Here is a 23,708-nt window from a genome sequence, read left to right on the forward strand (position 1 = left end):
TGAAGTTTATTTTACTTATTAACTACACAGATGTATAATAAAACAAATGGTGACTGGTTTATAACACAATTATGACAGAGTTTGAGGGGAGAACGAGCAGCAGCACCTCAGCAGCAGCCAGTTTTTTTTTTTTTTCAAGTGCGCACGCAAACGAATCGTCCATGAAGATTATTTTATTTATTAACTACACAAATGTGTAGTTAATAAATAAACACGAATTTGTGGTGGCGCGTGTCGTCCGGTGTGAACGCGGCATAAAAGTGTACCTTTTTTTTTAAGGCGCAAAAGAAATTTTCAGTTTTTTGTTGTGTGCAAACTTTATTTACTCTTACCTAGAAACACATTATTCTAACACATCTGCAGTACTCTCACAGGTATTACTTTTATTATGATACCAAGATAGTAAGTCCCTTCAGCTGCTCCCTTGTTTGCACTCGGGGTCACCACAGCAAATCCAAGGTCGATCTGCATGTTGAATTGGCACAGGTTTTGCGCAACTGACGCAACTCCACATTACATGGACAAATGTGGCAGGGATGGGATTTGAACCCGGAACCTTCTGCACTGAAACCAAGTGCATTAACCACTTGGCCACCACCCCTGCATTATGATACCAAGATAATAGAAATAATTCTTGTAGTTTCTGAGATGTACTCAATTTATTTTGGACATGTTGTTTTCGAGCAGGAGTCTGGAAACAGGCATAGGGTATGAGAAGTTAATCCGGTGAGTCAAATAGTTGTGTCAGGTGGAGTTTTTCTGTCATATTGACAGTTTTTATCATTCAACATTTTTGAGTGGGATTGCAATACATTTTTTTAAACAATATAACCCCTTTAATAATTGTCTTATTTGAAGAAGAGCTGAACATGGAGTTATTTAATTATAAATCTGCTCTTTAAGGGATAAAACATGGAGGAAAACTTTCTGTATTATAGTATTTTACACTTTCCTGTTTCATCTGGACAGTGGAAGGAAGACAAGGAGACTTGGTGGTGGAATGAAGAGGTCCAGGAAAGCATAAGGAGAAAGAGGCTGGCGAAAAAGTTTTGGGATAGTCGGAGAGATGAAGAAAGTAGACAGGAGTACAAGGAGATGCGGCGTAAGGCGAAAAGAGAAGTGGCAAAAGCAAAGGAAAAGGCATATTGCGAGCTGTACAAGAAGTTGAATAGTAAGGAAGGAGAAAAGGACTTGTATCGATTGGCCAGACAAAGGGACAGAGCTGGAAAGGATGTGCAGCAGGTTAGGGTGGTAAAAGATGCACATAGTAATGTGCTGACAAGTGAGGAGTGTGTGCTGAGAAGGTGGAGGGAATATTTTGAAGAGCTGATGAATAAAGAAAATGAGCGAGAGAAAAGGCTGGATGATGTGGTGAGAGTAAATCAGGAAGTACAAGAGATTAGCAAGGAAGAAGTGAGGGCTGCTTTGAAGAGGATGAAGAGTGGAAAGGCAGTTGGTCCAGATGACATTCCAGTGGAGGCATGGAAATGTCTAGGAGAGATGGCAGTAGAGTTTCTAACCAGATTGTTTAATAAAATCTTAGAAAGTGAGAGGATGCCTGAGGAGTGGAGACGAAGTGTGCTGGTTCCTATTTTCAAGAACAAGGGTGATTTGCAGAGCTGCAGTAACTACAGAGGCATAAAGCTGATCAGCCACAGCATGAAGTTATGGGAAAGAGTAGTAGAAGCTAGGCTTAGAAAACAGGTGAAGATCTGTGAGCAGCAATATGGTTTCATGCCGAGAAAGAGCACTACAGATGCAGTGTTTGCTCTGAGAATACTGTTGGAAAAGTACAGAGAAGGACAGAAAGAGTTACATTGTGTGTTTGTGGACTTAGAAAAAGCTTATGATAGGGTGCCAAGAGAAGAGTTGTGGTATTGTATGAGGAAGTCTCGAGTGGCAGAGAAGTATGTTAGGGTAGTGCAGGACGTACAAGAATAGTGTGACAGCGGTGAGATGCGCAGTCGGAATGACAGACTCATTCAAGGTGGAGGTGGGATTACACCAAGGATCAGCTCTGAGTCCTTTCTTGTTTGCAGTGGTGATTGACAGGTTGACGGGTGAGATCAGACAGGAGTCCCCATGGACTATGATGTTTGCAGATGACATTGTGATCTGTAGTGAGAGTAGAGAGCAAGTTGAGTCTAGTCTGGAGAAGTGGAGATATGCTTTGGAGAGAAGGGGAATGAAAGTCAGTAGAAGCAAGACTGAGTACATGTGTGTGAATGAGAGGGAGCCCAGTGGAATAGTGCAGTTACAAGGAGCAGAAGTGGTGAAAGTAGATGAGTTTAAATATTTGGGGTCAACTGTTCAAAGTAATGGAGAGTGTGGTAGAGAGCTGAAGAAGAGAGTGCAGGCAGGGTGGAGTGGGTGGAGAAAGGTGGCAGGAGTGATTTGTGACTGAAGAATATCAGCAAGAGTGAAGGGGAAAGTTTACAAAACAGTAGTGAGACCAGCTATGCTGTACGGCTTAGAGACGGTGGCATTAACAAAAAGACAGGAGGCAGAGCTGGAGGTGGCAGAGCTGAAGATGTTGAGATTCTCTTTGGGAGTGACAAGAATGGACACGATTAGGAATGAACATATCAGAGGGACAGCTCAGGTGGGACGGTTTGGAGACAAAGTCAGAGAGGCGAGATTGAGATGGTTTGGACATGTGCAGAGGAGGGACCCAGGGTATATAGGGAGAAGGATGCTGAGGATGGATCCACCAGGCAGGAGGAGAAGAGGGAGACCAAAGAGGAGGTTCATGGATGTGCTGAGAGAGGACATGCAGGTGGTTGGTGTGACAGAGGAAGATACAGAGGACAGGGTGAGATGGAAACGATTGATCTGCTGTGGCGACCCCTAACGGGAACAGCCGAAAGACAAAGAAGAAGACACTTTCCTGTTTCACTAAGTGAGCCTGTGAGCTGAAGATGGTTAAGATTAAGTTGCTCACTGCTTTAACGAGCATGTAGCGCTAAAGTGCGCTGTTTACACAAATGATCATTATCGTTTGTATAAACAGCAAACTGTACAGTTTATAAACATTCCATGAAAACTATTTTATTTTCATGTGAAAATGAGTGAACCCCCCCGTCTCTCGCACTCTTCCCCTCCCCTTTCCTTGATTCAAACACCATCTGTTTTCTCCTGTTGAGGAAACACTGAACTTGGAAACGCAAAGCCTTTAACAGTTAATTGCTGAATATAACAGCAGCTACGGACACAGGAGGAGCTCTGTATTATTTAATGAAGGATTTTGATGTAGTTTGTTTTTTTTTTTTTTGCTCAGACAGAGAGAGTCGTTGTTTTCAGCTGTGATCTGCAGCTCAGAGTGAAGTTACAGTGCATGAAGGTGAAACTAAGTAACCAGTGAGTTGCTACATCCAGCGCTGCAAAAACAGCATATCAGCTGATACCGATCTCCGCAAAAATGCTGAATATTTCTGCTGATAATTGGCCAAGCCAGTCAACCCCTAATACTTTTACAATAAGTAAATTGTAGTTAACGCTTCTGTTTTTAAGAGTAGGACTTGTGGTACCGCAGTAGAAACTCGACCTACATTTTCTGTTCATGACACATTAATTTGCTTTGGAGAGTTTTAAAAACTATTTGATATAATAGTTGAGATGAAATTAACACAGAACTTGTCAAGTTGAAAACAGTTAAAATATTTTGTGTATAAAAAGAAATTTCCTGTTTCTCTTCACGCTTTCTTCTCTGTAATTATCTTCTCTCTCATGTATTGTGAGCTGTTTTCTGTCCTTATTACTAATTTTCAAATTTATTGGTCGTCACTGTTACCTTTGTCATCTCCACATCCTAATTTTTAGGTTTTCGGCAGAATTTGACTTCCGGACATATGATCCTGAGGGGGTGATCTTCTTTGCTGGAGGTCACTTACACAGCTCCTGGATTGTGCTGGCAATGCATCATGGGAAGCTGGAGTTGCAACTGAAGTATGGCACTGTCAGCAGGGTGACCAGCAGTGGACCCTTTGTCAACGACGGCCAGTGGAGAAAGGTTGGTGACCTGCTGGTTTTCAGTCCAGTCAATCACCATTTACATACAGAGTTTGTAGCCTGACCTTTAAATGTTGTTAAAGGGCCTGTCACAGCTTGATAATTAAGCCAGCATATGCCGACTTATGAAAAATTTGCGAATACACTGGCTAGGTCGAATAAGTAATGCAGCTGTCACACCATAACAATTTAGCCAGCGTATGCTGACGGACAGCCCCGTTTCCACCAAGCAGTCCCAGTCGGTATGGCACTGTATGATACGGATCAGAACAGCTAAGTCTGGCTTGACTTGTGTTTCTCCCGCCAGCAGTACTCTTTCTTTGGTAAGAGGAGCATGTAGGCGTCGACATGCATTACATGAAGCGCATATATGCTGTTACACGGCCTTGCCCCCTCCACACGGAAGCCAAACAGAGAAATTTAATTTTTGTCTTGGTGGATCATGGGATTTATTGTCATTGCATGCAGAATGTTGTAGAGTCGATGCCTGTGTTAAATGCTGGTGTGAATCAATGAGGCGCTGTTACTCTTTCAACTTTTAAAATGTTAATTTTCTTGTTCTGGGACAAAGCGTCTGAGAGGCTGAGAAATGCACAGAGAGCAGACAAACACAAAGGGACTTCTTTAAAAATGCTGCATTTCCTCAGCCACACAAAGAACTAAAATATTTTCAGGTGTCGTTTTCCAAAATAATGACGCTTTATGTGGATAGGTTTTCTTCAGGCTGTGATGATGAATCCAACTGAAATGGCATAACAGGTAAGATTAAGACTTGGTTTTAATATTTTAAACAGTCTGAACTGTTTGCATGAGGACTGCAGCTTTCACTTTAGCTGCTGAGCCAATCAATGGGCAGCAGTGGGTTAGCACCTCCCTTTTGTAACCGGTCCATAATTTTGCAGAAAATTGGTACGGGTACAGGTCAGTTATTTTGGTACCCATTCCTAAATCTGGATGTGGAAACACAGAGTACGCCATTATATGGTAGCTGACACATTCAGTAAGTTGTCCAGAACATGTGAAATACGCACAATACAAGTTGCACATACGTTCAAAGTAAGTTACTCATGAGTATTGGGTATGCTAGACATTAGCTTCATGTATTTTGACTTAATGAGTAACTTAGAAGTAACGTGTGTAAATAATCGCATAACTTACTTACAAAGACTTATGGCTTGTGTATGTGGGACGTATGAGATGAGATAAGATATACTTTATTGATCTCACAGTGGACAAATTATGTTTACACTCCAGTTACCTCAGACAGCAATTAGTCCACAATTATTACTTGTTTACCGTAATAATGGCACACATCAGAATTAAAGACAGCACATATACATTTGGCATTGTTTATGTGCACTAAGTTTGAAGAAGTCTGTTATCCGAATTGAGGCAACTGGGTGAAGGTCACGCATCAACCCTGAGATGCACCACCATCAGCTTGGGGGTAGGAATGGGGACCAGCTCCATCTAAAACTGCTCTGCCCCCGCAGAAGCAGAGAGCAGAGATAAGAGAGAGTGGAGGAGATGCGACTGCCCTCGTCGGAGTCCCAAGCTGTTTGACGGCGTTGAAATTATTGTACATGCACAAACCTTTTTTGATGACTTTGCTGTAATATGAAGAATACGTGTGTGCTCTTAACTTAAGCTTTGGTCCCACCAAATAATAAAGCCATTAATAATGAGGCATGTATGGATTTGTCAGTGATTATTCGAATAATGATCCACATGTAAATCTGCCACGTATCCGCTATGAAGAAGCCTCTATGTGCCTCTTAGTACCTCGCATCTTCCAGGTATCAGCCTTTTATGAGCCACGATTGACCTGTCATTTGAGCCCCGTCCAGCCTTGAATGGCTTGTGTCGCCGCATATGATCCATGTAGCACCATGTAATGTGACATTGGTACACATTTAGGCATGGGTTTGGTCCAGATCCCCAGCCCTCCCACACTTGGTCCCTTTAAAGTTTGGGTTTTCAATTCACAGCATCCATTCAAGATGTTTTCACATTTCTTAAACGCAGTCCAAAAAAAGATGCTCCTGCGCAGTCCGGCTGGTGTGTGCATCCCTGCGTCTGTCTGCAGTTCATCTGTGTTCCAGAGTCATTAAATGCAGCAGTTCTGAGTGTTACCCAGCTCTCTTTGACCCAAAAAAAACAAGACACCACAATGAGGTGGCTGCTTTAATTATGTACACCTGCATCTGTGTGGATCACTTCCCCCCAAAACACAAAAACACAACACAAAACACATCCATAGACCAGCTAGAACTGAACCATGGGTTCCTGGATAATCGCCTCTGCGCTTCTTCTTGGTGGCTTTATTTCTTCCGTGGCTTTACAGTCATTTTGACGCCGGTGATCCAACTTTTAAATTTGTCTGTTATTGTCTGCAAAATTGCTCTTTTTGCACACTCGCGTTCTGCGTAAATGCTCGTCTTGGGTGCGAGTCATTGCTTCAGCGCACACAGAGTATGCCTCATCTGATCCATTATAAGAAGATGTTAAATCAATCATACATACATATCAAACATACTTTTACAGCTGCTTATAAAGAAGGAATGAACATACAACTGTTTTACCAAACAATATAAACATTAGAAATAATTACCTTTTAGGCTGTTCTAAATATGTTCTACACCTCAGCACATGAGACAGAGAGAAGAAAAAGCTCCAGATGAAACTGTCCTCTGTGATTCCAGAAGAGGTGTTTTCTACATCCAAACTGACAGAAAATGGTTAATCCGCTACAAAATAATTATTTTATATACAGCGTGCGGCACACAAAGCCAGTGGGATTGTAGTGCGCAAGAGCGCTGAGCCAAAATAGCCTGTCCAAAACAGCTTGTCCGGTCCTCGTAGTCGCCAGGTGCTCGGATAATGGGCCTCATCCTCACTACAAACATGCCTCTAATATCCTCGTTTGTCCTCGTTGTACCTCATACACAAACTGCCCCACACTGTTGTTGCTAAATTTTGAATTTCTTTATATTAACGCCACGCTCAGAGATGAGCCTCGTTAGCTGAATATTCTGCCTCTAAGAGCCACTATTCTCCCACGATTGTTGAATAACTGGACTCGTACCAAAAAAACATGCTATGTGGCTCATTATTCATCCTTCATTATTCAGTGGGACCAGGGCTTTATACAAAACTTACCCATAACTTACTTGAGGTACGTCATCGTATTCAGTGGGTTTTTAATACATCGGTATATGCTGGTTAAATTGTCAAGGTGTGACATGGCCTTAATCAACAACAATTGTTGGACCTTCATGGCAAACACAGTTGTGGATCATCCATGTCATGCAATGCTACAGCTACAAAGTTACTTCTTCACTTCAGGTTTCCTGCTTGAAATCTTCCTCACGAGTGTCTTATTTTACTTATAGATCTCTGTAGAAGAACAGGGTCGGAGTCTCGTAATTAAGATCGACAGAGAGGCTGTGATGAAGATAGCAGTAAATGGAGATCTGTTCACAGTAAAGAAAGGCATGCATGAACTCAACCTCACTGTTGGAGGAGTTCCTTTTAAAGAAGACGGCCTTGTTAATCAGGTTTGTTGGGTACATGGAGGAGTGTGGGTTTCCTTGCATATGAAAAGAACAATGAGCTATTCATTTCTCTGTTGTGTCTGTTGTGTAGTTGAATCCCCGTCTAGATGGCTGTATGAAAGATTGGCGCTGGTTGACGGGTGAAGATACCTCCATACAAGAAACAGTACAAGCCAATGACAACATGCAGTGTTTCAGCGCTGAGGATCATGGGTCATTTTACCCGGGCACAGGCTTTGCTCTCTTCAACATCAGCTATGGTGTGTGTGTGTGTGTGTGTGTGTGTGTGTGTGTGTGTGTGTGTGTGTGTGTGTGTGTGTGTGTGTGAGCAAGTTTGCTCATATTGTAGGCGTGTATAACTTAAGGTCAGGTTCATGATTCACATGGACACTTTTTTTAACGTAGACTGCCGTGGTTCAAATTCTTGGTTTTAGCTTCTTTTGTGATGACCGCCCATGACTAATATACTTCAGGGGTCTTGTCACACAGTTGAATAAATTTTCAACAGCCATTATGCTGAAGCACTCCTATGTCAAATTTTTTTTTATTGGGTGATGGTCAGCTTGGGAGGGGATGGTCTACTGGTTAAGCGGTGGGATTGGGACCAGGAGATCCTCGGTTCAAACTCCTGTCAGCCTGCAAAATCGTTAAGGGCCCTTGAGCAAGGTCCTTAATCCCCAAGATGCTCCCGGTGTGTAATGAGCGCCTTACACGACAGCACCCTGACATCAGTGTATGTGTGTGTGTGTGAATGTGAGGCATCATTGTAAACTTTGTAAAGTGATTTGAGCTTGTAATTCAGATGGAAAAAAACGCTATATAAATGCAGTCCATTTACTATTTTTACCATGTTCATGAACAGGATTTCAAGGCACTTCAGACAGTGATCTGATACATACTGGGCAGGTTTGAGGCCGAGTGGGAAACGACCTGGATGAGGATCGGCAGCTTTGGATCTGAGACCATGGTCGTCTGTCAGGGAAGGGTGGATTATCACCTCCGTGTCAGGATAGAGTTACAACCCCAAGTAGAGGACTTTTAAGTATCTTGAATCTTATTAATCAGTGGGGTAAGATGGAGTGTGAGAACAATAGATGGCTTGGGGCTGCATGTGATGTTTACGGATGCTGTACCGGACCATTGTGAAGAAGGAGCCATCCGATTTATCCTCCTATCCTCAAATATGATCATGAGCTTTTAGGTGATGGGCCAGGACCTGGATTTTGGGCCATTTGGCCCAACTGAGTGGATGATGTCTCACTATGATATTTTGGTAGCTATATATCCCTAGTTGTGGAAGATGTATGATAGCAATGTCAGAGTGGCAGCTTTTATTATGATATCGCAGGAAGTTCAAGACCACCCTTAAAAATGTATTAAAATTAAGATATGACATGACCCTCAGATAAACCTCACAAAAACACACATTCCCTATGAGTTTAACACTTATTGAGGACAAATAACCAAATAAATGTGTTTTTTAGATAACATGGTAAATATTTACACTAAAAGTATGGTAATTAATGATAAAAATTTAAAAATAACCTTTATTTTAATGTGGACCAAATATAATTTTTCCTACCTTGTCCATTCAACTTACAAGAGCCTTTGCTATTGACATTTTTTTATTCCTATTCTTGCAGTACACATACAGGGATCCATTTATTACCTATCAACCCTTTATTGCAGTAAAATGTACATTTGCACAGTACTTTACTATTTTGGCCTTACTTCATAATTCTATAAACCATATATGTTACATTATAAACTATACAGTTTGGGAACTTACAGTATGAGATACTTTCAATTTCATTTATGTACACACACAGCTCTGTTGTACATTTTTCCAAGAACACCTGTGACTGAACCTTCAGCTACAATTCCTGACTCAATAAGGATATCTCGTAGCTCTACATCCTGGATCCTTTTCCCTAAAATGGCTAGTGCATTACAAATGGTATGGAATGCACCCATGCAAAGGACTACAATTGGCATATTGCCCTTTGTGTTTCCACACAATTTCTGCTGCCTTGAAGTAGAGTGCCTGGACCATGACAACAACTACCATCTGTAGATGCAGTGTCTCATGAATAAGTTCTGACTGGTTAAGAGCTTAAAAAACGTGGTCGTATCTGTTGCACACACATTAATTGTTGGAAGGTAACCAACAGTATCTTATGACACAGAAACAGAGTCTCTGCTTTTAATGTTGAAACCATTCCAGTTTGCAATTGTTTGTTTTCCTCTTCAGAATAACTTGCAAGTATCCATGCCAATGTTTTGCCCCTTGCAACGGCAGCTTCTTCTCTCCACTGTTCAACTCCAACACTGGATATAAATAATCGGTGGGGACCAGTTCTTTCTCCTGAAATGTATCCTCAAGTTCCTGGTCGTCAGGAGAAATAGATCTTTGCTTTGTTTTCCTAATACTTGGCAGTGAAACTTGTAGTAGATCTGGTCGGTAGACTTTAGACTAAACAGCAATACCATTGACCCTGTGAGTTGTTCCCTTGCCTCAGATTGCTTCTTCAAGTCGTTCTATGTTGTCCCATGCAAGGTTGGTAAAGACATAGGGCTTTATAGAAGCAGGGAGAATAGTTTGTTGATTCATAGAAGCCGCCATCTTCTGCAGACATAATGCCATATCATTCTTCTGAAGTTGGGAATAGGATACAGCATGTCCCATGCGATTGAGGATGTGGATAATTTCAACATTACCAATGATAGTCTTAACAGCATATGGGAGCAACCAATGTCTTGGAGGCTTTTGCTGTCCACAGGTCACTGCGTATACTATATCCTGAGTGAAGGACTTGATAAGAGTTGCCACTCTCTGAGGTGGGGCTTTGTTGTCTGGATCACCTGTCAGAAGTCCCAGCAAAAACCTTTCAAGGTGATATAGTATACTGAACGGAGCGCTGTCTACCTCTGAAGCGTGATATGGCCATTTTGTTGATTTCTTGTCATTTTTGTATGACTGATCTAATATGAGCTGAGGATTTATCAATCTCCTTTGAAATTTATTTGGACTTCCACATGTCAAGTTCTCTCTGTCATATCAGGTTTTTGATGACCACATCTCTTAAGTTCAAGGGTGTCTGGACCTACAAGGAGTTTTCTTCTATCATCTGAAATTATCTGCACTGAGTTGCCAAGCTCACTTTCAGGTTTTCTGCAGAGATGCTTTTTGGTTTATTCTTTTAGATCTTTAACACCTCTGTTCTGAATATACTCTTCTAGCTTTCTTTTCAGGATAGATATTTGGATCACTGGTTTCTTTTCTATTATTACACTTTGTATTCTAGAAGGTCTGCAAATGCTTCTGCTTTCCTGATAGTTGGATTCAGAGTCATCAGTTTCTTCTTCATTCTTGTCTTCATCCGATTCGCGTGTGTGATCCTTGTAACAGGATGAATGCTAATGGGCCTCAGCAGCAACAATGCCTCTGGTAGTAACAACTATAATTTTCTTATCTTATCTCTTAGTTGCTAGATTGATAGCATTTATCTATTATCAAATCTATTTAAGCATAAAAATTCAAAAAGAAAAAATAATATAGCACCTTCAATTGCACCACAGACTAAAACAGTTAAATGTGGTCTATTAAACATTAGGTCTCTCTCTTCTAAGTCCCTGTTGGTAAATGATATAATAATTGATCAACGTATTGATTTATTCTGCCTAACAGAAACCTGGTTACAGCAGGATGAATATGTTAGTTTAAATGAGTCAACACCCCCGAGTCACACTAACTGTCAGAATGCTCGTAGCACGGGCCGTGGCGGAAGATTAGCAGCAATCTTCCATTCCAGCTTATTAATTAATCAAAAAACCTAGACAGAGCTTTAATTCATTTGAAAGCTTGTCTCTTAGTCTTGTCCATCCAAATTGGAAGTCCCAAAAACCAGTTTTATTTGTTATTATCTATCGTCCACCTGGTCGTTACTGTGAGTTTCTCTGTGAATTTTCAGACCTTTTGTCTGACTTAGTGCTTAGCTCAGATAAGATAATTATAGTGGGCGATTTTAATATCCACACAGATGCTGAGAATGACAGCCTCAACACTGCATTTAATCTATTATTAGACTCTATCGGCTTTGCTCAAAAAGTAAATGAGTCCACCCACCACTTTAATCATATCTTAGATCTTGTTCTGACTTATGGTATGGAAATAGAAGACTTAACAGTATTCCCTGAAAACTCCCTTCTGTCTGATCATTTTTAATAACATTTACATTTACCCTGATGGACTACCCTGCAGTGGGGAATAAGTTTCATTACACTAGAAGTCTTTCAGAAAGCGCTGTAACTAGGTTTAAGGATATGATTCCTTCGTTATGTTCTCTAATGTCATATACCAACACAGAGCAGAGTAGCTACCTAAACTCTGTAAGGGAGATAGAGTATCTCGTCAATAGTTTTACATCCTCTTTGAAGACAACTTTGGATGCTGTAGCTCCTCTGAAAAAGAGAGCTTTAAATCAGAAGTGTCTGACTCCGTGGTATAACTCACAAACTCGTAGCTTAAAGCAGATAACCCGTAAGTTGGAGAGGAAATGGCGTCTCACTAATTTAGAAGATCTTCACTTAGCCTGGAAAAAGAGTTTGTTGCTCTATAAAAAAGCCCTCCGTAAAGCTAGGACATCTTTCTACTCATCACTAATTGAAGAAAATAAGAATAACCTCAGGTTTCTTTTCAGCACTGTAGGTAAGCTGACAAAGAGTCAGAGCTCTATTGAGCTGAGTATTCCATTAACTTTAACTAGTAATGACTTCATGACTTTCTTTGCTAACAAAATTTTGACTATTAGAGAAAAAATTACTCATAACCATCCCAAAGATGTATCGTTATCTTTGGCTGCTTTCAGTGATGCCGGTATTTGGTTAGACTCTTTCTCTCCGGTTGTTCTGTCCGAGTTATTTTCATTGGTTGCTTCGTCCAAACCATCGGCATGTTTATTGGACCCCATTCCTGCCAGGCTGCTCAAGGAAGTCCTACCATTATTTAATGCTTCAATCTTAAATATGATTAATCTATCTTTGTTAGTTGGTTATGTACCACAGGCCTTTAAGGTGGCAGTAATTAAACCATTACTTAAAAAGCCATCACTTGACCCAGCTATCTTAGCTAATTATAGGCCAATTTCCAACCTTCCTTTTCTCTCAAAGATTCTTGAGAGGGTAGTTGTAAAACAGCTAACTGATCACCTGCAGAGGAATGGTCTATTTGAAGAGTTTCAGTCAGGTTTTAGAATTCATCATAGTACAGAAACAGCATTAGTGAAGGTTACAAATGATCTTCTTATGGCTTCGGACAGTGGACTTATCTCTGTGCTTGTTCTGTTGGACCTCAGTGCTGCTTTTGATACTGTTGACCATAAAATTTTATTACAGAGATTAGAGCATGTCATAGGTATTAAAGGCACTGCGCTGCGGTGGTTTGAATCATATTTGTCTAATAGATTACAGTTTGTTCATGTAAATGGGGAATCTTCATCACGGACTAAAGTTAATTATGGAGTTCCACAAGGTTCTGTGCTAGGACCAATTTTATTCACTTTATACATGCTTCCCTTAGGCAGTATTATTAGACGGTATTGCTTAAATTTTCATTGTTACGCAGATGATACCCAGCTTTATCTATCCATGAAGCCAGAGGATACACACCAATTAGCTAAACTGCAGGATTGTCTTACAGACATAAAGACATGGATGACCTCTAATTTTCTGCTTTTAAACTCAGATAAAACTGAAGTTATTGTACTTGGCCCCACAAATCTTAGAAGCATGGTGTCTAACCAGATTGTTACTCTGGATGGCATTTCCCTGATCTCTAGTAATACTGTGAGAAATCTTGGAGTCATTTTTGATCAGGATATGTCATTCAAAGCGCATATTAAACAAATATGTAGGACTGCCTTTTTGCATTTACGCAATATCTCTAAAATCAGAAAGGTCTTGTCTCAGAGTGATGCTGAAAAACTAATTCATGCATTTATTTCCTCTAGGCTGGACTATTGTAATTCATTATTATCAGGTTGTCCTAAAAGTTCCCTAAAAAGCCTTCAGTTGGTTCAGAATGCTGCAGCTAGAGTACTGACGGGGACTAGCAGGAGAGAGCATATCTCACCCGTGTTGGCCTCTCTTCATTGGCTTCCTGTTAATTCTAGAATAGAATTTAAAATTCTTCTTCTTACTTATAAGGTTTTGAATAATCAGGTCCCATCTTATCTTAGGGACCTCATAGTACCATATTACCCCATTAGAGCGCTTCGCTCTCAGACTGCGGGCTTACTTGTAGTTCCTAGGGTTTGTAAGAGTAGAATGGGAGGCAGAGCCTTCAGCTTTCAGGCTCCTCTCCTGTGGAACCAGCTCCCAATTCAGATCAGGGAGACAGATACCCTCTCTACTTTTAAGATTAGGCTTAAAACTTTCCTTTTCGCTAAGGCTTATAGTTAGGGCTGGATCGGGTGACCCTGGACCATCCCTTGGTTATGCTGCTTTAGACGTAGATTGTGGGGGGGTTCCCATGATGCACTGTTTCTTTCTCTTTTTGCTCCGTATGCATCACTCTGCATTTAATCATTAGTGATCGATCTCTGCCCCCCTTCATGGCATGTCTTTTTCCTGTTTTTTTCCCTCAGCCCCAACCAGTCTCAGCAGAAGACTGCCCCTCCCTGAGCCTGGTTCTGCTGGAGGTTTCTTCCTGTTAAAAGGGAGTTTTTCCTTCCCACTGTTGCCAAGTGCTTGCTCATAGGGGGTCGTTTTGACCGTTGGGGTTTTTTATAATTATTGTATGGCCTTGCCTTACAATATGGAGCGCCTTGGGGCAACTGTTTGTTGTGATTTGGCGCTATATAAGAAAAAAGTTGATTGATTGATTGATTTGATTTCATCAACTCTCAATTCAGTAGCTTTGGTCAGATTTCTCTTGCATTTGACCTCTATATTTGACTTTCACAGAATATATAACTGTATGTACAACCCCAATTCCAATGAAGTTGGGATGTTGTGTAAAATGTAAATAAAAACAGAACACAATGATTTGCAAATCCTCTTCAACCTATATTCAATTGAATACACCATAAATAGAAGAAATTTAATGTTCAAAATGATAAACTTTATTGTTTTTGTGCAAATATTTGCTCATTTTGAAATGGATGCCTACAACACGTTTCAAAAAGCTGGGGCAGTGGTATGTTTACCACTGTTACATCACCTTTCCTTCTAACAACACTCAATAAGCATTTGGGAACTGAGGACACTAATTGTGGGTGTCATGATTGGCTGTAAAAGGAGCATCCCCAAAAGGCTCAGCCGTTCACAACCAAAGATGGGGTGAGGATCACCATTTTGTGAACAACTACGTGAAAAAATAGTCCAACAGTTTAAGAACAATGTTTCTAAACATTCAGTTGCAAGGAATTTAAGGATTCCATCATCTACAGTCCATAATATAATCAGAAGATTCAGAGAATCTGGAGAATTTTCTACACGTAAGCAGCAAGGCCAAAACCCAACATTGAGTGCCCGTGACCTTCGATCCCTCAGGCGGCACTGCATTAAAAACACATCATTGTGTAAAGGATCTTACCGCGTGGACTCAGGAACACTTCAGAAAACCATTGTCAGTTAACACATTTCGTCGCTACATCTACAAGTGCAAGTTAAAACTCTACCATGCAAAGCGAAAGCCATATATCAACAACATCCAGAAATGCCGCTGCCTTCTCTGGGCCCGAGCTCATTTGAAATAGACAGACGCAAAGTGGAAAAGTGTGCTGTGATCTGATGAGTCCACATTTCAAATTGTTTTTGGAAATCATGGACGTCATGTCCTCCGGACAAAAGAAGAAAGACAAAATCCAGATTGTTACCAGCCAAAGTTCAAAAGCCAGCATCTGTGATGGTATGGGGGTGTGTTAGTGCCCATGGCATGAGCAACTTACACATATGTGATGGCACCATCAGTGCTGAAAGGTACATCCAAGTTTTGGAGCAACACATGCTGCCATCCAAGCAATGTTTTTATCAGGGACGTCCCTGCTTACTTCAGCAAGACAATGCCAAGACACATTCTAAACGTGTTACAACAGTGTGGCTTTGTAGTAAAAGAGTGCAGGAACTACAATGGCCTGCCTACAGTCCAGACCTGTCTCCCATTGAAAATGTGTGGCGCATTATGAAGCACAAAATATGACAACGGAGACCCTGGACTGTTGAACAACTGAAGTCGTACATCAAGCAAGAATGGGAAAGAATTCCACCTACAAAGCTTCAGCAATTAGTGTCCTCAGTTCCCAAACGCTTATTGAGTGTTGTTAGAAGGAAAGGTGATGTAACACTGGTAAACATACCACTGTCCCAGCTATTTTGATATGTGTTGCAGGCATCCATTTCAAAATCAGTTTTAACATAAAATATCTTGTCTATGTGATGTATTCAGTTGAATATAGTTTGAAGAGGATTTGCAAATCATTGCATTCTGTTTTTATTTACATTTTACACAACGTCCCAACTTCATTGGAATTGGGGTTGTATACTGACAAGACCTTGTTTCTATTACTTCAGTAAGTAGTCATCATTTGAGATATACTTCTTAAAAAAGTAGAAAAACAAGCCATTATCAAATATCATGGCAGTGTAAGACTTACAATGACAATAAATGTACTTGATAAAACAACAGAATAATAAAACACTGAGGGGGAAAAAAGCTAAATAGGCCATATTTGGCAGCCATTGTCCAAAATGGCTGTTACTAAGGCTGCCATATGCCCATAAAAACTAAAACCTACTGTGGCTGCATTGCTATCATCAGTTTTCTGTGTCAGGGGAACTTGAACTTTAAAAAAATAATAGGTGGCACTCCTCCCCCCAGGTGGGCCAAACAACTCCTCTGGCTCATTGCTTATTTGGATAATGACTGAAAGAACAAGGTTGTGGATGCATACGGCAGAAATGAGATTCTTCCATCAGATATCTGGGTTTACACTCAGGGTACAGGCTGAGAACTTTAAATATGCAGGAGGGACTTCGCTTTAAAAGGATTCACCTGAGGTGGTTTGGGTGTCTGGTGATGATGCCTCCCGGTCATCTCCCTAGGGTGGTCTTCCAGGCACATCCAGCTAGGAGGAGATCCCGGGGTGGTTTATAACTGGTGGGTTTATGTCTTCCACCTGGCTTTGGATCACCTCTGGATCCCACAGGAAGAGTTAAAGGACTTGGTAGGAAAGTGTGGGATGAGCTGCTTGGTCTGTGGGGAGTACGACCTAGACCTGAATAAATGGTCTGCCATTTATTCAGGTCTAGGTCGTAATGAAAGTCACAAGACAAACTGAAAAGAACAGTGCAAAGAACTCATTGAGAGCCCAATAATGCCATGATGTCCATTTCTGTGTATTGAGTATATGTAAGGTATTGATGTGGTCTCGGAGATTGCTGGATGGATTCTGTAGTTAGCTACTGTGTGCCACATGCTTTCTGAATCTGACCTGTACAATTCTGCACTGACTGTAGGAGTCAAAGGCCAAAGTGTAATTCTGAGTTTGTTTCTACTGGCTATGTATAATTGATAATATTTTTGTCAGTTTGCTTCGGTGTTTTTGCCCTGCTTTTTTTTTCCTCACTTCCTCTCCCTCTAATTTCAGCCTCACAGAGCCTCACTGTGCGTTTGACCCTGCGTCCCATTTCTGCTTTGGGCGTGTTGTTTGCACTGGTTCACCAGGACACCGTGCCACTCTCCATTGCTCTGGCTGATTATCACCCCGGTACTGATGAGTGGCGAGATGTGAGTGTGTTTTATGAGTCTGTGTACAAGCATGTGTGTTAAGTGAATCTGATGTTTGTCGGTGCTCCTCTATTCTGCAAACAAACCTTCTTTGTGTCTGCAGTTTCTTCTGGTGTCAGCCGGTGAGGTCATTATTGCCAGTGCTCCAGCCCCCCTGTGTGATGGTGAGAGTCATCTCATCCAGGTGACCGTCTCAGACAACCAGACCCAGCTGATCATTGATGGCCAGTCTGGACGAAGTGAAGAAATCCAAGGTCCTCTTGACATTCTGTCCGAGTCTAGCACATTCTTAGGAGGCCTTCCCGGTGAGTGCCCATATTTGCACACAACGGCCACAATTATAGTCATGCAACAATACAAAATGTTTCCACAAAAAAACGCAGGTTTTTTTTCTTGCTGCACGCAACATTATATTGATACAACTTATGTTTCTTTGACAAAGAATAGTTTGGTCCTGTGTGTGTGTGTGTGTGTGTGTGTGTGTGTGTGTGTGTGTGTGTGTGTGTGTGTGTGTGTGTGTGTGTGTGTGTGTGTGTGTGTGTGTGTGTGTGTGTGTGTGTGTGTGTGTGTGTGTGTCATATTGGCCATGACCTTTTTATATACTGTACTCATCATTTTGTTAACACAGTATGAAAAGTTTCTTTCACAAAGAACGCTGATTTGTTCACATGAGAATATTGTCACTCACACTAACCGTAATTTTGCTCATTCGGATCCGGTATGTGAAACATTCAAGAAAACACTTTTAAAGAAGGCCGAACAGAGTAATTTAACATGCACTGGCATGTACAAGCGTCATTAAGTCTTTTACTATCCTATTTATACGTTTTTCTATTAATATTAGTTGAATTTAGATGAGCAAGACATTGCAGTCTCCCATTGGAATGCATTTACACAGCGCTTTTCCATCTGCATCAGATGCTCAAAACTTTACAATAATGCCTCACATTTACCCCAATGTCAGGGTACTGCCATACAAGGCACTCACTGCACACTGGGACCTTGCCCAAGGGCCCTTAGTGATTTTCTGGTCAGGCTGGGATTTGAACTGAGGATCTTCTGGTCTCAAGCCCAACCACTAGACCACTAGACCATCACTTCCCCTTGTCTCTGAGGCAATTTAAGTTGAATCCCTGTCTGAAAAAACGTGCGTTATTTCCCGGTGCCACATACACGTTAAATAATATAACATCTTTTCCATCTAATTTCCCTTTTCTAAAAATAAATCTGCCCTCACTATCACTTATTTTAGAAATGAATTCAAAGCAAATTGTGTTTGAGATTAGTGTGGCAACTCCTCTTGTTTCTTTTTAAGTGTTTCATGTTCAGTGTGTGAGAGGTGTGTTTTATGACAGAATGCTATATATATATATATATATATATATATATATATATATATGTATTTTTTTTTTTTTTTTTTTTGACTATTATTTTGCTTCTTTTAATTGCATTATTTAGCCCATTTACATTCAATGACATGATGTATTGGTAATAGATAATGCATGTAATAAAACACACTGCCTTTGTCACATCCCAGTTCCTCTGGGCACAGAACTTGGAGGGGGGGGGTGTAAATTAACTATTATACAGAACAGTGAACTGAGCTTCAAATAGAATGGGTACCCTGTCACCTCTAACAGTGAGGGGAGCAGGCCACAAGGTGGGGCCCCTCAATAAGTCAAGAAGAAAAGGAAAAAAAGTCTTTAAGACACTGTCTGTGTGGGCCAGCCTCTGGGTGTAAATAGGATAAACTGGGGAAATAAGGGCTGTATAAAGTATATACAGATGACGAAGGAGGCTGAACAGATTTTTTGATGTTCCTATCCTATTTCTGCGTGGAAGAAGGGTAACCCCATGTCACTACACCATCCAGGGATCCTCTCACCACAGTTTTTATCCAGTTTTAACAGAGCAAGTCCCTCACTTTATCCCCTGTTGCCGTTCCAGGCTCTGTCCTACAGTACTCCACAAGCTTTTCCAGAATCTGCCACTGGAAGCGGTTCTTATCTGTACCTCGTCGATTGTCAGTTGTCTCCCATGGCATCAGTTGCGTCAGCATCTCCACCATGATATTTTTACTCTTAGTGCTTCATTTAACCTCACCCACGGTGAATCCTCTTTTCCACAGATCCGCCACTGCCGGTGTTGCGCTGTTATATTGGGCGGAACCCATTTCAAAGAAAACCCAGATTCTGGTTTGGGGTGTCTGGAACCGCATACTGTTTTCCTTTAACGCCTTCTTAACTGGGATGTATTCATCCCTCTTGTTTTATACCTCTGTGGCATAATCATGATCAAAATACACACGCAATGGCATCCTATGGTATGGCATAAATTTTTATATTGTTGCGCTGCAAGCGTCCCTCAAGGTCGGTTACAGCTGTGTCATGGGCTCCTTTACTACAGAGTCCCACTGCTCTGCTTCAGCCATGCTTTCTTTCAACTCACTGATAGTTTAGTGACCCCTCTATTTGACATGTTGCGTCTCGTGTCTTTTTGTTTATTTCAGCTGTAATTTCGTCCATCTTTTTTTTTTTTTCTCCACGTCCTCCTGGAAACATGTCCTGAAATTCCTAAAGTCTCTTTTCAGTTTGGCCTGGAGCACTGCCATCCCCGCTGTAACAGCCTCACTCACCACTTTGCGGATAGAGACCAAAGTTTTGTTTTTCTGTAGCATCACCATCTTTTCTGCTAAGCGAGTGCTTGGCTATTTTTTCATTGTCCATTTCTTCATCTGCGTCACTTTGTGTGCAAGTTCTTGAGTAGGGTTTTTTTTTTTTTAGGCTGGCACTGGAGCTTGCTTTCTAAACTGCCATACTACTCAGAGTGCCACTAGAAGTCCCCATGATTATTTCCTCTTATCAACGCTGGAGTCGCAGACCAATTGGTCCACCCTGCCTCCACTGCACACGCGTCATTTCGGACCACAGCAGCTCGTCTAAGACAGTCTCTTCAGGACTACATTTATATAGCGCTTTTCCATCTGCGTCAGACGCTCAAAGCGCTTTACAATAATGCCTCACATTCACCCTAATGTTAGGGTGCTGCCATACAAGGTACTCATTATACACCAGTAACAACTAGGGGATTAAGGACCTTGCCCAAGGGCCCTTAGTGATTTTCCGGTCAGGCTGGGATTTGAACTGAAGATCCTCTGGTCTCAAGCCCAACGCATAATCAGTAGACCATCACCTCCCAAGATGACAAGGTAAAACCTCTTAAATCATTCTAAAGTCAGTTTTAAGCAGAAATGAGGCGATACTTGGTGACGCTTTGAAATGACCGCCGGGCAGTGAAGACATCAGCTAACAGCTCGTGTAGCTGTTGCGCTCTGATCACTTCCACCGTCTTTTCTGATGAAATAATGCTGAATTTATGTGGAAATGATTGTTGTACAAAAGTAACTGCTCATTTGTCAGTCAGTCATTCAAGCAAAACCCAAGGATCCTTCAAAGGGACCTAGTACCAGTAACATTCAGTCATTGTTTTAGCTCACTAGTGGCCAAGTCTCACAACTATACAGTTAAACAGGAAGCATCCCAGGCCTCATCATATATTTATTTTCCCTGCACTCTGAAGGTCTTGTTTGACCACAGATCTACCAACCTGTGTAGCTCTCATTCGTCCTTCACTGCACAGTGTGATAATTGCGCTGTGCTCAGCGGTTCTTCTGCAGTACGTTCCTGCTGTATTGCTGAGTCACTGCGTTCAGGTGGTACAGCACCATCACATTGTGTCATCGTGTGGTATATGACCGGGGCTTCATTAAATACCGAGTCTCAGGGTGTAACGATACGATAGCTAATGCACATCACGATACATAACTGCATCACTGTTTCCCCTAATTATGTAGGAAGTAATCTGTGGTGAATGATTTATCTTTAAAGAAACAAATTATTCTGAAGTATTGATTGTAATCCTTGATGTTACCTTGATGTTTCCTATTTGTATATTTTATAAATCATTTATGTTTCTTCTGCAAGAGGTAATTATTTCTTCCATGCAGTAGTTGAGTTTTCACAGTATCATGATACTAATTTAAAAAAAAAAAAAACCACAGGCTTCACAATATGATTATCACGATTACAGCCCTAGCGAGTCTGATTAATTGTGCAGTGCATCTGCACTCCATCCTTCTGGAAGTCACACTAAGTTGCACCTAGTTGATGTTTAATTGTGGTGGGCAGAATTGTCGTTTTAAGGACTTTTCCGTCTCTTTGCGGTCATCAGTTGATGCAGTTAACTGGTGTGTAGTCATGATGTTGTTTCCTCTTCCTTCAGATGTTCCACTGGTGTCCACGCTGGTGTCGGCGCCTTACAGGGGCTGTATGGAGGTCAGTGTTAACGGACAGTCTCTGGACCTGGACCAAGCCATCCACAAACACAACGATATCCGCTCGCACTCCTGCCCTCTGCTGGACGCCCAGTGACCATTGTGTCAGTGTGCCAAAACTGATGCATCAGCAGCTCGATGATTTTAATATTATTTATAAAAAATAAGCCTTTACCTGTTTGTTTGATAATAAGGTTTTAAAAACAAAAACAAATCTACACCAAGTATTACAAGTATGAGGCTCAGCATGTCCGAGGAATCACGTCCACATTTACTGGGATCACACAGCCGGTTGGCCTTTAGAGCAACTTTCACAGTACAATCAGTATTTGAGACCAAGTAAGTTAGAATGTCAATGAGCAATATTCCCTTACACGTCAGGATGACACAGGAACAACAACAGCGCTGTTTCGACAAATGCCCATTTATGTCTGGAAAAGCGCACACAGCCTTATCCAGAGCCAAGGTGGGATGTTGGTTTTGGGTCTTCTGACCAAGCTTAAATCTGACTGGAACCTGGTAGACTGTATGACTCTTACTGCAGTAACCTGGCTGATAAAGCTGTCGTCATATTACTGAACTTGAAATTACCAAGAGCTCATGTAGATCATTTGTTCACAATGAGAATTTAAGGAAGGGGGTCAAAGCAGATTTTTATTTGTAGATTTGCTCGGTGCTTAAATCTTTATGGGAGTTCAAGTCAAAGGCTACAGCTTTGATCTGGGACTTGCCAAAACTGACTGCATCCCTCACTAACAGCCTTTTGGGGGGGGGGGGGGGGGGGGCAGCCAGGATGAATAGAGTACTGGGCACAGCGCCATGTTCTATAGCAAAAGTTGCACATTGTTGCAGGTAGAAATGGACTGTAATATGAAGCTATTTTTGTCTTTTCGTCTCACTGAAACACTCCATTTCTTCCTGCAAAAATCTACCACGTGCCTACAAAGAAAAACCAACCCAAACTTTTCAACAGCTTTCCCATCACACAGGGTCCATTGATATCAGATATTTCACTAATCTCCAGTACTGTGACACGGAGCTCGTCCTAATAAAATGTAGTTATTGCACTATATGCTATGCATTTCCATCAGAGCATTGTGGAGTGTTACAGTCTCATAAAGAAGCATTGTGGTTGACGCGACCACACGCCGTCTCCCAATCATCATCAGTGACTCACATCACAATGCCCGCTGTTCTTCATCATCACCCGCCCACTGTTAATAGTCCATGTGTTGCTAGGGGTCCCTATACACCCCCTCCCCCACAGCTTGACCTCTTTGGTATGTTGTTATGTATGTATAGTCGTGTTCAGAATAATAGTAGTGCTATGTGACTAAAAAGATTAATTCAGGTTTTGAGTATATTTCTTAATGTTACATGGGAAACAAGGTACCAGTAGATTCTCACAAATCCAACAAGACCAAGCATTCATGATATGCACACTCTTAAGGCTATGAAATTGGGCTATTAGTAAAAAAAAAGTAGAAAAGGGGTTGTTCACAATAATAGTAGTGTGGCATTCAGTCAGTGAGTTCATCAATTTTGTGGAACAAACAGGTGTGAATCAGGTGTCCCCTATTTAAGGACGAAGCCAGCACCTGTTGGACATGCTTTTCTCTATGAAAGCCTGAGAAAAATGGGACGTTCAAGACATTGTTCAGAAGAACAGCGTAGTTTGATTAAAAAGTTGATTGGAGAGGGGAAAACTTATACGCAGGTGCAAAAAATTATATAGACAGTTTGTGAGACACAGTTCACAGTGAAGACAGTGAAGCATGGTGGTGCAAGCATCATGATATGGGCATGTTTCTCCTACTATGGTGTTGGGCCTATATATCACATACCAGGTATCAAGGATCAGTTTGGATATGTCAAAGTACTTGAAGAGGTCATGTTGCCTCATGCTGAAGAGTACATGCCCTTGAAATGGTTTCAACAAGACAATGACCCCAAGCACACTAGTAAACAAACAAAATCTTGGTTTCAAACCAACAAAATTAATGCCTCGCAGATGTGAAGAAATCAT

The 23,708-nt window shown here is 41.3% G+C and overlaps 1 protein-coding gene across 1 annotated transcript in view; it reads left to right on the forward strand.

Annotated features, from left to right (window-relative positions):
• The window catches only part of gas6 (growth arrest-specific 6), a 72,259-nt gene extending 50,379 nt beyond the window's left edge, over positions 1–21,880 (forward strand). Inside the window, exons 10-15 of the mRNA XM_034192686.1 lie at positions 3,820–4,009; positions 7,401–7,565; positions 7,654–7,822; positions 17,210–17,349; positions 17,453–17,654; positions 21,631–21,880. Coding sequence (XP_034048577.1) covers positions 3,820–4,009; positions 7,401–7,565; positions 7,654–7,822; positions 17,210–17,349; positions 17,453–17,654; positions 21,631–21,779 — 1,015 coding nt within the window. The 3' untranslated portion in view covers positions 21,780–21,880. The remainder of the gene's footprint in view (positions 1–3,819; positions 4,010–7,400; positions 7,566–7,653; positions 7,823–17,209; positions 17,350–17,452; positions 17,655–21,630) is intronic.
• The last annotated feature ends 1,828 nt before the right edge of the window (positions 21,881–23,708 follow it).

Source organism: Thalassophryne amazonica, chromosome 2 (genome assembly GCF_902500255.1).
Source record: "Thalassophryne amazonica chromosome 2, fThaAma1.1, whole genome shotgun sequence".
Taxonomy (NCBI): Eukaryota; Metazoa; Chordata; class Actinopteri; order Batrachoidiformes; family Batrachoididae; genus Thalassophryne; species Thalassophryne amazonica.